This window comes from Arvicanthis niloticus, chromosome 23 (assembly GCF_011762505.2).
Source record: "Arvicanthis niloticus isolate mArvNil1 chromosome 23, mArvNil1.pat.X, whole genome shotgun sequence".
Classification (NCBI taxonomy): Eukaryota; Metazoa; Chordata; class Mammalia; order Rodentia; family Muridae; genus Arvicanthis; species Arvicanthis niloticus.
The window spans coordinates 36,464,080-36,476,724 of record NC_133430.1 but is presented as its reverse complement, the minus strand read 5'-3'; the positions used below and the strand labels follow the sequence as shown (position 1 = coordinate 36,476,724).

General features: G+C 45.3%; 1 protein-coding gene across 4 annotated transcripts in view; it reads left to right on the top strand.

Annotated features, from left to right (window-relative positions):
* The window catches only part of Rad51b (RAD51 paralog B), a 494,355-nt gene extending 482,644 nt beyond the window's left edge, over window positions 1–11,711 (top strand). The window contains exons 10-12 of one of the 4 annotated variants that reach the window (XR_013106749.1): window positions 906–984; window positions 9,117–9,200; window positions 11,269–11,711. Coding sequence is in view for 1 of the 4 variants with exons in the window: in XM_076921851.1 (XP_076777966.1) it covers window positions 906–984; window positions 11,269–11,285 (96 nt within the window). In the remaining 3 variants the exon portion in view is untranslated. Of the gene's footprint in view, window positions 1–905; window positions 985–2,097; window positions 2,404–9,116; window positions 9,201–11,268 lie in introns of those variants that run through there. The other 3 variants (XR_013106750.1, XM_076921851.1, XR_013106751.1) reach the window with 3 other exon arrangements.
* Window positions 11,712–12,645: the final 934 nt, after the last annotated feature.

Sequence of the window (12,645 nt, the reverse complement as noted above, 5' to 3'; positions counted from 1 at the left end):
CAATTCATGGGCCTCTCTTGCTTGTGGGCCTCCTGCCGCTGGGCCTGAGTGGCTAGCTCTGTCCTGGCCACCTCTGACTCTCCCGACCAGTGTGACCCTGTTTTCCTCTGGCTATGACAGGAGTGTAAGCGAACAGATGGAAATATTGAGACCTGGCTGGGAACTGCCATAAGCCAAAAGAGACCATGTAGCCAAACCTACAGTCAGAAGCCAACAAAAATGCACCATGCCTTCAGCTAGAGAAAATACCTTCACTCACATGATAAAAGGTGGAAGTACACGTGGTGAAGAGTTGGGGGCAGTGAAACAGCTTACCATTGTTTCCCCCCAGAGATTTATTTTTGAGTATTTCCTAATAATAACTATTTTAAGGATAGCTTTGATTTTTTTTTTTTAATAGCTAAGCTATGGATAAAATTAGAGAATCAGTAGGTTTATCATTGAGCAGAGAGTAACTATTTAACCATATCACATAAAATAGTCTTATTTCTAGAAGAATTTGTTTAAGAATATAGTATTTAGTGGCATAATGTTTAAGATAAATGGCTTTCCTAGGTGACCACTTTGAGATGATTAAGACTCATTTGAACATTTGGTTCTTTTGTTTGTTTGTTTGTTTGTTTGTTTGTTGTTTTTTTTGAGACAGGGTTATCTCTCTACATAGCCCTGATAGCCCTGACTGTCCCATAACTCATTATGTAAACCAGGCTGGCCTTGAACTCATAGAGATCTGCCTGCCTCTGCCTCCCAAGAACTGGGATTAAAGGTGTGTACCATCACAGCCTGGCTTTCTAAAACATTTTTAATAATAAATTTGATGTATCATAGTCTTGTGCTGTTAAAGCAGAAAGGGCTCAAAGCAGTAGAGGCTCATGCTAACTCTGGAAAATATGCTCTCTCTGCAGATGCTCATTGCCAAGTCCCCTCTGGCTCCCTTCACCTCCTTTGTCTACACCATCAAGGGGGAAGGCCTCGTTCTTCAAGGTAAGGTTCTTCAGTGAAACCTTTTCTGTAAGCATGTTCTTATCGGGGCTGCCCACTGCCAGTGGCAATTACTGCCTAGGTCCTTTTAGAGGCTAGTTCAGGGCAATTCAAAGCCCAAGGCCAGTTAGCCGGTGATATTTATTTTACCCTGATAAGATCAAGAGATTTGGCAGCTGTGACAAGAATTTGTCGGGAAGGAAGAAGAGCTACAGGACTTCCTATCAGAGGAAGGGCGGGGCTGTTGCTCAGTGGTATTCACTCACATTATTACATTATAACAAGCAAAACAAAACAAAAAACAAGCAAAAAACCTTCCAAATGGGGCAATAGAAAAAAAGAAAGAAAAAGAAAAGAAAGAAAAATGATGGCTTAATTCATTAAGAGATTCTGCAGATCAATATAAAGTATGACCATGAAATTGATAAAAAATATATATATATATTTTTTTTTGCTTTTGTGTGTGTGTGTATGTGTGTGTTCGTTCTAGTGTTCTATATATTGTCAGGTGCCTATGCATATTGAAACCTGAGTTAAGCCGGGCGGTGGTGGCGCACGCCTTTAATCCCAGCACTTGGGAGGCAGAGGCAGGCGGATTTCTGAGTTTGAGGCCAGCCTGGTCTACAGAGTGAGTTCCAGGACAGCCAGGACTACACAGAGAAACCCTGTCTCGAGGAAAAAAAAAAAAAAAAAAAAAAGAAAGAAAAGAAAAGAAAAAAAAAGAAACCTGAGTTAATAGGTGTCTTCCTCCCTTCCTCTCTGCCTTCTGTTTGAGGCTGGATTCCCTTGCTGAACTTGGACTTGTCTTTGAACTTTGGCTAATATGGCTAACCAGCTTGCTTCTTGGAATCTCCTTATCTGTCTCCTGTATTGGGATTGCTGGAGGGCAGTCACACCGCCAGCTTTCCACAGGGGGTCTGGGGTTCTGAACTCTTGTCTCCACACTTTCCCAGCAAGTGTTCCACTTGCTGAATTGACTTCTCAGCCCCATAATGGGTTTTAAATTACTTAAACTTGGTTTCAAATAACCATCACCTTTAAAGCAGGTATTTGTCTTAGGCGTGTGTCTGGAACGCTTCTGATTGTGAGAACTTGTCCCCACCATTTCCTTTGCAGATCCTGTGCTGTAAACTGTGCAAAGTTGTCAGTGCCAGTGTGGCAACAATCTCCCTCTAAGTCCACAGCCAGCAGAGCTGTATGGGGGAATCCCTGGACCACCACTTCCCTGTGCTGAAGTCCCAAAGACACTTCTAGCCTGTTCTCTATGGAGTCATGATCCTTGGATGTGAAAGGAGCTGGGTTCTTGCTCAAAGCAGAGCTCTACTGGACCACAACCTGAACTCACTGACAGTATTTCAATCCTGGTTAGGAGAGGCTCTTGATGTTGCCAGGTCTTTCCAGAAAATAGTTAAACATGCAAAGGTAAATTCAAGACTTAGATGACTGGCCTCTGAGTAAACTGCCTAAAACTGCCCTATGGACTAAGAAATGTTTAGGAGTCACATTTGTCCCCCACTGTCAGGCCAGAGGCCCCACCCACAGGTGAACATCTGCCCTGAACCATAAAGAGCCTTTGCTATTGCTTTGCATGGAAAGAATGTTTGCCCTGCAGGGTTTTATGAACTCAGGTTTTTCCCCAGGTTTGTAAAATAGGGAAGCAGTTGCCTTGTGTCCCCAAGGAGACTACTGCATTGCAGAGGCTCAGCAGGGGCAGGATGGAGAGCTGGTGCTTCTAGATGAGGGGTAGGCTGTAGCCCTCCCTTCCCTTCCCCCTCTAAAATGTCTGCTTCTTAATGGACTCTCAAGCAGTGTATTTGTTTGGTGCCGCTGAGCTCCACAGCGGGAGACTCTCAGGTCTACAAAAATTTGGGGTAAGAACCGCTGACCTTTGGCTCTTAGCCTCTGACTTATGCTATCCAAGTTTCTTGGTAAATATTTTTTCTTACAATTGCAAATATTGTTTTCTGACAAAGAAGCAGAGATTTTAAGACCAGATTAAGCAAAGCAAACAGCAGGCCCCTTTGTTACATACTCCGTAAGGGCGTATAACTAATAAGCAGACAGAAAGCTGGGCTCACATTTACCCAGTGCACTGTGTAGGTTTTGAGTGCCTCATTTTTAGAAGCTGTCTTAAAAGATTAGTAGCCTAGTAAATATAAAATTTAGCTAAAGATTTCAGAAAGTCTGAGGGAAGATCGCAAGCTAAATTCAGGAAGAAAAGAATCTGTTCTGCCCAGAGAGCTTGTACTGAAAGCCTCCCTGTAAAACATTTCTAAGCTTGTCTAAAGTGGATAACATCAGTCAGGGGTGTTGGCAGGGACCAGATTCACTGGTTACCTCCCTCCTGTTCATTCCTAAGGTCATGATTTAGATGAGAAGAGGGAATTATTTACAGAAGAATAGAAACTGGATATGCAGTTGATGAGTGGAGGTCAAAAGCCGCGAGGGCTTCACAACCCCAACAAACTGCGGAATTTAATTCCCAGAACCTACATTAAAAAGAAAAGGACAAACAGAACAAAACCCAACCAGATGCAATGGCACACATCTGTAATCACAGCAATCTTATGAAGAGATGAGAGGCAAACACAACAGGGAACCCTGAAGCTGGGCTAGCCTGGAGTATATATGCATGGCAGAACTAACAAGAGAGACCCTGCCTCTCAGAAAGAAGGTAGAGAGGCTAGCCGGTTAGAAGTGACTGCTGCTCATGTAGAGGACACAGTGTGATGTCCCACACTCACTGACAGCTCACAACCATCTGTGCCTCCAATTCCAGGGGATCCGATGCCTCTTCTGGCCTCTGTGGACACCAGGCACACATGTGGTGCACATACATATATGCAGGCAATATATTCTTACACATAAAACAGAATCTAAAAGGGAAAAGAAAAAAAACAAACAGGTGGAAGTAGCTCTCAAAAGTTGTCCTCTGACTTCCACATGCGTGCTAAGTCATGTATGTACATGGGCATATACATGCACATTAATAATAATAATAATAATAATAATAATAATAATAATAATAATAATAATAATAAATAGAAATATAGCTACAGAAGAAACTAGAAACCAGCAAAGAAAGTATGTTACTAAAGGGGATGGACCTGAATCAATGTGCCCAGGAAAGAAAAGAATTCAAGAAAATGTCAGAATGCAGAGTCTCCAACCAATAAAAACCATTCCCAGGGGAGGGCTCCAAGCCTCACTGGCTGCTTTGAGGCTGTTCTCCAGTTCTGCTCCCCCAGAAGCACTCCCCTCTGCGAAGGAACCCTGCCCCCTGTGAGCAAAGCCTCTGAACCTCACATTCTTGCCATGTACTCTTCTGCAGGGTGGGAGGGACTAAAGCTGTTCTCCCCAGAAAACCTGAGCCTCTTTTTATCAAAAAGAGTGCTTGTTTTCCAGTTCCAGCTCTGCTGTGATTTTGAGAAAAGTCTCTGGGCCCCAGCTTTTCAGAACCATAAAGTGACCTGTTAATCAGGCAGTAATGAAACTGGTGCCTAAGAACCAGCACTGAGCAGGAAAAGGAGGTGGGGGGAGAGGGGAGGAAGAACAGGAAATTATCAGGTTATATTACATAGAACCTGGGTCCTTTCATGCGATATCCAGTCCGTATGTGTGCATACGTGTACATGGTGAGTTGTGTATATAGACCTTAGTGACCTGTGGCTTGGCCTGAGCCATCTCTAAGACCTCCAGACTTCCACATATTGGCCTCTCCTGGGAGACCACATACTTCTGTCTCCTCTCAGTGCAGTTGTTCCCTTGAGATCACCACAGGCTGAAACACACAAGCTTACTCTCACCCCGTTCTTAGGAGATGAACATGCCGGAAGACCTGCATAGTCCCCAGGTTTAAAGCTCCCTGTATAATAAACCTGGAGAGGTGGCCACTGTTAAAGCCACAAAGCTTTCCTGGTGGAAGGCGCCGCTCTGGCTTCGACAGCCAAGGGGAGTGTGAACCTGCAGTTCATGCCTACAGGACCCAGAGGAGGGCGGAGAGGTTAGCTAGGAGGCTGGGGCAGATCCTAGGCTACCACTAAGAGAATGGCAGGTGCCATTGTAGCTTCATGTCAGTCTGTAGGAGAGAGCCGGGCTGGAGTGGTGGGAAAGCACAGTTAGCTCATGCTGGCTGCTCTGGGGGTGGGGCTGTGAGTGACCGTGGGAATGGTCCCTCGGTGCCTTTTATCCCTCTGCAAACCCCACAGATTCCTAATACCTGAAGCTCCCTGCGCACAGCAGAGGGAGAGAATGAAAGGTGAAGGCAAGATGTGATTGACCGGCTCCACAGGCCGTTCCCCTCACGAGTTCTCAAGGATTAGGACACCAAGAGCGGGCGGGCGACTGGGGCCTGACACCGTCCCTCCTCTTTGTTCACTGGCATGAGAGAGACAATGAAAGGGCAGGCTGGAAAGACCAAGGGGCTGGTTAGAGATTTCTCAAGCTGCTTTTTGAAACACTTGAAGGAGCCAGTCCGTGCTATTGTTGTAGTAAAATAGAAAGCGGAACTATTCTCCTTTGGCAAAAAAAAAAAGAAAGAAAGAAAGAAAAGAAAAAGTAAAAGAAAGAAAACCACCCTCCCAGGCATCTTCAGGAGGCTGCTGGACTGAAGCCATTAACATGGTAATACCATCCTGTTTGCATCTTCTTTGTCTGCCCAGCATTTGTCTGGGATTCTGCCTCCTCATGCCTAGGCCCTGGAAATACTTAGGCCCCAAAGGAGAGGGAGCAAAGCTCTCCCAGTGGCCACCAGCTTCCAAGGACCCTGGCCTCTAACACGGGGCCAGGTGGAGCCAGAGTGAGAATTCTGTCCTCTGTACAACTGGAAGGAGGATGCTGGGAATAGATAGGGACTGTGAATCTAATTTTCCTTCTCCCCTCCATGGAAGCCTTGGTACTACCAAGTGGAAAAGCTTGCACAGGGCTGAGTGAGGCAGAGAGGTGCCAGGACTGATGGTCCAGGGTGGGGATGGGGTGGGAGGGAAGTTGGGGAGGAAATGAGGGAAAGCCATTGATTTGGGGGATGGGTTTTAATGGGGTGGGTGTCAGAACACCAGGCAACAAACGGGGAGAGAGGATATAGCAAACTGCAACTCGAGACCTACATCTCTCTGCTCATGCCCATGGTCTCAGTGAGTTCCAAACGCACCACCGAGAACAGAGCCGGATGGGAACAGAGGTGGGAAGTCACATGTGTTGCTGATGCTAGGGGTTGAGGGGTTATGCCGGGTGGAAGAAGCCAGCTGGCCCTCCTAGAGCCAGCCCTATTTACTTGGTGCCTATGACTGGATGAAGACCTTCCAAGGAGGAAGTTGGCCCAGTGAGTGGAGAGGATGGATGAGGAGGCCTGCTGTTTACTGCTTTGCCTTGCACTCTCCCTTCTTCAGGAATCCAGGAAGTGGTTGGGAAAGCAGAAAGCCAAGTTGCTTTAAGCAGGACAGAAGACAGCTTCATTGCCCAGTGAGACAGAATGTTGTGTGTCTTCCATTGTTTTTACAACACCAGGCTCTAGCGTGACAGGTTGGCTTTGGCTCTGTGCTGTCCTGTACTAGTTTAGGTTTGAAGGAGATGAGGTGGGATGGTGCACGTGAGAGGAGACTGGACCACCCGGACATGGTTCCTGAGAAGCTAGACTCAAGTTTACTCCAGACTGGGATGGAACTAGAAAATGCAGCAGCTGTTTTTTTTTTGAGAGCTGGACAGCTGCATCTCTGCTTTCTTGTTCAGTTTTACCGTCAAAGATACCTTGTTTGAGCACCATTAATCTGCTCTGAATGTTTGTCGCAAACTTGGGTTAAAGTCTCCAACCTAGTCTTAGTCCTAAACCACCTGGGAGACAATATGGAAGAATTTATTCCCCTAGATCCTGCCATGTGGGTTTATTAGCCTTCAATTGCAATCAGTAGATCTACCTACTAATCTATCTAAAGGTTTCTTTTTTGACCTCCTAGACTCAAGGTGACACTAAAACTTCTCAACGTATTTCCATCCTGGTACAGAAGTCTACATAGCAAATGCACCTCACATACTTGGCACAGCCCAGCATTCATGTGGGAGACTGGGCCAAGAGCCCTGGGGTTTGGTGGAGCAGGCAGTGCTAATTCCCCTCCCATGGAGAGGAAGGCAGAGCAGGCCTGTCACTGTCCCTGGCCCACCAGAGACTGATGCAGCTCTACTACTGACCTTCAGTTCCAATTTGAAAACATTTTTTTTTAATACAGAAAAATGCAGAAGTCATAAAACATGAGTTTTAAATCTATCTAATACCTAGAATTAAGTTTTAAAGTTTTCTCTTTTTAAATTATGAGACTAAAACTTAGCAACCCTGAAGTCTCTAAAGCTAGCCCCCAAGCCAACCCCTCCACACACCTCAGTTCACAGAGCCAAGTTCTCCAGTGTTGCATCTCCTTCCTGCTGTTCTTGAACGTTCTCCTGTCAAGTTGTGAAGCCACATGGAACAATTTCTTCTGGAGTACATGCTAGAAGTTGCATAAATGGTTTATCATGCACATTTTGCAACTTTTCTTTTGTCAACATGTTTCCATGCTGTATCTACATGAGCATACGTAACTCAGTGTTCTTTCACTTTGGGTAGCCGTATCCATTGCATGCAATCCCACTCTCCTGTTTATGGACATTTTTATACAGATTTACTTATTTTTATTTTATGTGCATGTGAGTCTATGTACAACATGCATGTCCAGTTCCTGAGGAAGCCAGAAGAGTATCAGATCCCCTAGAACTGGAGTTTCATCTGGTTCTGAGTGACCATGTGGGTGCTGAGGGTCAAACCTGGGCCCTCTGCAAAAGCAGTGACTCTTACCAATTGAGCTATTTCTTTAGTCTCCCACCCTACCCCCTGTTTTTTAAAATTTTAAAATTTGATTATTTAGAACAATGGGTCTCCTTACAAATCTCTTGGTAGGTAGGCATGAGGCTTCTCTAAGAATTGCTGAGAAATGCAGAGGCTTCCAGAGGCTCTGCAGATTTTCTCTCCACTGTTCCACTTGAACTTCCCCTCTGAAGAGATTTCCCACATTGCACTCCCTCTAAAGGTAGTGAAACAACCAATTTCTGTGCAATGCATATAACTGTGAGGCTTTTGCTAATATTCCTAGCCTATTTGTGCTTCTGTCAATTCTGCCTTTGGAATGGAAGCTTTCATGTCCCCAGCAAGATCTACACAGCATGTGCATGCTTCTTTCGTCTACTTAGGTGGTTTCTGGGGAGAATTACTTCCATGCTTAAAGTTAGCTATACACACATTTCCTTCAAGAACCCTGTAGTCTTGACCACCACTTTCTTCCTCAGACAAGGAAGCCGTTCCAACAGGTGAAAGTACATCCACTACCTGCAGCCTGGGCCTGAGGTCTAAGAAACTCATGCCTTTGGGCCCTCCCCTGCCATGGCAAGCCCAGTAGCCACTTAGCTCTCAAGGTGGCTGGGCCTCTGTTGACAAACTGCAGGCCAGCCTCAAATCTTAAATCTTGATATTCTAAGCTAAAAGATGCATCAGTCATACTGATCTAATGATCCCTTGAGAAATTCTTGAGGGTAGCTGGTTGTAACTTTGCTGGGTATAACCCCTAGGTTAGATTGTGCTGCACAGCTCAGTGGACTCCTGCTTTCCCACACAGCACTGCGGAGGAATGCAGCTTGAAGCTGGCATGTTTGTTCAGGGACCTAGTCTATCGGCTTACCACTCCATCACAGCTCAGATACGGCCATTGTTGTCTTAGCCCAGAATGGCTCAGCATCATGCCCTCTGCCAGGCAGCAGGATTTGTGTTTGATGGATAAGTGGTGAGATAGAGAGAATGCATTCCTCTTCCTTTAAGGACAATTACCCAGAAGATACACACTTTATTTCTGGTTCTATGATGTTGACCAAGTCGTAGATGAAATACTTGAGAAGAAAGGTTGAAAATGTCAGTAATCTGAGTAGTCATGTGCCCAAGGAAAGGAGGGGGGTGCTACTACCAAGACAGAAAGGCATTTCAAGGACACATCCCCTTCAGAGACCAGTTACAGTGACTGCAGGTACGATAGTACAGATCCTGGGGCTCTTACAGCCTTGAAATGAAACATAAAGACTGGATTATTAAAAATTCTCTGTCTCTTTCTCTTTGGTTTCAGAGACTGTAGCAGGCTAAGATACAACAGTCACTCTACCAAAACCCATGTCCCAACCCCACCCCAGCCTTTTAATCGGGAACTCCAGTGAGTATTTTAACACGTATGGAAGGAAGAACCTAGAGAATGAACTTGGGTCTAAAGTCACAGACTAAACACATTTTCTTTCTTTTTTTTTTTTTAAACCAGATTTTTTTCCTGCCTACACTTTTGTTTTCTTTAAACATCAAGTAAAACATTAGTTGAAAGACGGCTAGAGAAGAAAAACCTTTATTCTAAGAACGGGACTATACTTAGGCTGGCTGTGTGCTCCTCCTGTAGAATCTGGAACTCGTTCCCAGAGTTAATGATTTGCGTTTGTTAAGATGCCCAGGTAATAATATCAAAAGATGTTAAATCAATTCAGGTTGTTGATTTCCTTCAAAAAATCACTTCCAAAAGGACTTGGCGTTCTTTCTCGAATATGATTTAAGCTCCGTGCTGGTTAGTTCAGTTCGGAACATGCTAGTTGAACACCTATCGTTTACAAAGCGAGGTGCTCCAGAGACAGAGGACATGGGGGAGGGGGGCAAAGTCCCTTCTTTTTAGGTCAAAAGAAGATGTAGTTAGATAAACTTAATCAAAAACAAACTGACACCTGTAACAGAGGTTTGACCCATGGGGCTTGAAAAGGGTAAAAAGATAGATTCTTTCCAGTTTGGGATGACTTAGGCAAGACGCCCAAGAGCACAAGGGACTTGAACTGGATTCAGCTGGTGAATACCGACAAAACCTGCCTCCCATTGTCTCTTGACAGGGCCCGGTTTCTTTTGCTGTTTGAGGATAGATTTGGGGACGCTGGGGAATGCTGGTTAGCGCTGACGCTGATCAGTGACAAATGTTGAATCGCGCTGACTAATGTGTTCTAAATGGATTGACTTAACAATAAAGGGACACAGAGAGTCAAGAGTTCAGGTCCTGACTTTCACCCGAGTGAAGAAATGCAAATCACTTCACACCTCCTCCTCTTCTCTTTCTGTGTTTGTTTGTCTGTTTGTTTTATTCATCAATTAAGACATATCCGTCCTGAGGATGCAGTAAGTTACCTTGACTAGGCTTTACAAACCTCAAGGGCTACAGAAATGCTGAGCAAGCTTATGCAACCTTACTTTATTTCACAATCCATACCGAATCAGCCTGTCTGTCACACGCTGCTCAGTGACCATGTGAAACTTCCATTTCCTCACATGTGCTCTGGGAACCGACAGAGAGTGAACTGAACTCACTGACAAATCTTCAGTCATCAACCTACTGGGTCGTCCATCCCGGCCTCTGGACAACAACAACCGTCAGCACAGAACTAAGCTCTCTGGGCGCACACAGCTCTTTCTCTTCTGACACCTCCCCAGCTAGAGAGCTTGAGAACCTGGCCTTCCAGGTCCAGATGTTTACTGAATTCCGAAGCGCCCCCCCCCCCTCCCCAGGGCCCAAATTCTTTTGTTGTTCTTCAAATCATTTCCCACAGAGACTGACCAATGTCCTGAAGGAGCCCTTCAATAGGGCCGATAAATGAGGCAGATGAAGACACGACCCCCTGAGGCTTGCATGCAACTACTCTAACAAAGGGCCTGAGGCACAACCTTGTAAGGAGTGTTTTGGTCAGCAGCATCCCTATGAGAGGCCAAGTCTCCCCTACAGGGCCGCTTTCAATGGCTATCATCATAGTGGAAGTCCTGGGCCTTCGTTAAGGGCTGTACTGTGCTAGGTATAGCACAGAACGTCTAAATCACGCTCAGGCCTTTGTGAGGGTTTCCTGTGGCCACAGAAGGCAGCTGGCTTTCTCAGAAGAAACTCGGGGGTAAAGCCCCCAAAGCCAAAGAGGGGCTCCCCGCGTCTTTGGATGATCCTGTCCCACCTAGTATACATAGACTTCCCCTTTTGTATGTGGCTCTTGGCAGTCAAAGCCAGAGTTGCTGGACCTTAACCCTGACTGGGCCATTTCTGGGTGTCTCTGGGGCATGCAATGGTTGGCTCTGTGGGAGGGAAGGGCTGCAGCAGGAAAGCTTTGTTTAGGTTACTAGCGGGAAGCTAGTACATTTCATGACAACATTTTCTTTTTAACTTTCCCTTTCTTTTTCTTCTTGTATTTTTTTTTTTTCTTTCTTTTTCCTTTTAGGCCAAGAAAGGCCATAGGGATACTGTGACTTTTGTCCAGTGCTGATGGGATGTGATTTGTGAAATGAAACAGGACTGAGCTGCTTGGAAAAAAGGAAACGGAAGCCGACATAATGAGGATTAATTGGTTGATTGCTGTTGAGATGGTAACAGTGATTTCAGACCCAGAAGGGAAGGTGAGGATGAAGAAGCCTTTGTCCAGTCTCTAGATGTGGAGGCTAGGGGCTCCACCACCGTGGGATGTCAGCAGCCATAATAATAATTTGCACTTCCACAACACCTTTCAACCATGCACCTCAAAGCGGTTTAGTCACATTAATTAATTAAAGCCCACAATCCCCCTAGGGAGAGGAGGAGGGGGACTAACAAGATTTGTAATTACAGAAGGGAACATTTCCGAATAAAGTATTGTCCGGCAAATAAAAAGAATAGGTGTACAAAGAACCGGGGTCTCCAAAGAGTAACTGATTCACAAATGAAATATTGAAACCATGGGGGAAACTGAAGGCGGCCGTGGACGTGGGGGTCTGCTCTCTCGTGTCAGAGGGAGGTCGATGGCCTCAGAACTCACTGACAGGCTCACACCTCACTTGGAAGCAGAGCGAGCATGGTATTAGTGTTGTTTGGAAGGTCATTAGTGGTGTAACTATTGTAAGTATAAATTCACCTTCCACTGGTATGTTGTCCATAGCCTTGCAGAACAAAGAGTGAGATTCTTGCAGTATTTAATAAAGGATGAAGTGATTTCTTTGAGTTGAAACCCAAAGCTGGGCCACTCAATTAGCAAATAAATCAGTTGGTGACCCATGGGGTAATTCAGTCCTTTCCCTCGGATGCCCAGCCCACCAGTTCCCACTGCCCTGAGGCTCCAACTGAAGTAGCAGATTGAGCTAGTTCAGTGCACTGTTTGGGGGCTTAAGCATCTTCAGAGTCAAAGTTTGAATCTTCCCAGGGCTGGCAAGGTGGCTCAGCTGGCAAGGATATTTGCCGCTAAGCCTGATGACCTGAATTCGCTACACAGAACCCACATATCAGAAGGAAAGAGCCAGCTCCCCAAAGTTGCCCTCTGACCTCTACACATTCACATTTCACATACAAAAAAACAAAACCAAAACAAAACCAAAACAAACAAACAAAAAAAAAAAAAAACTGCAGAGGAAGAGGAAGGAAAGAGAAAGAAAAGAAAGAATAAATATATAATTATTTTATTTTATTTATTTATTTATTTTATTTTTATTTTTGGTTTTTCGAGACACGGTTTCTCTGTGTAGCCCTGGCTGTCCTGGAACTCACTCTGTAGACCAGGCTGGCCTGGAACTCAGAAATCTGCCTGCCTCTGCCTCCCAAGTGCTGGGATTAAAGGCGTGTGCCACCACTG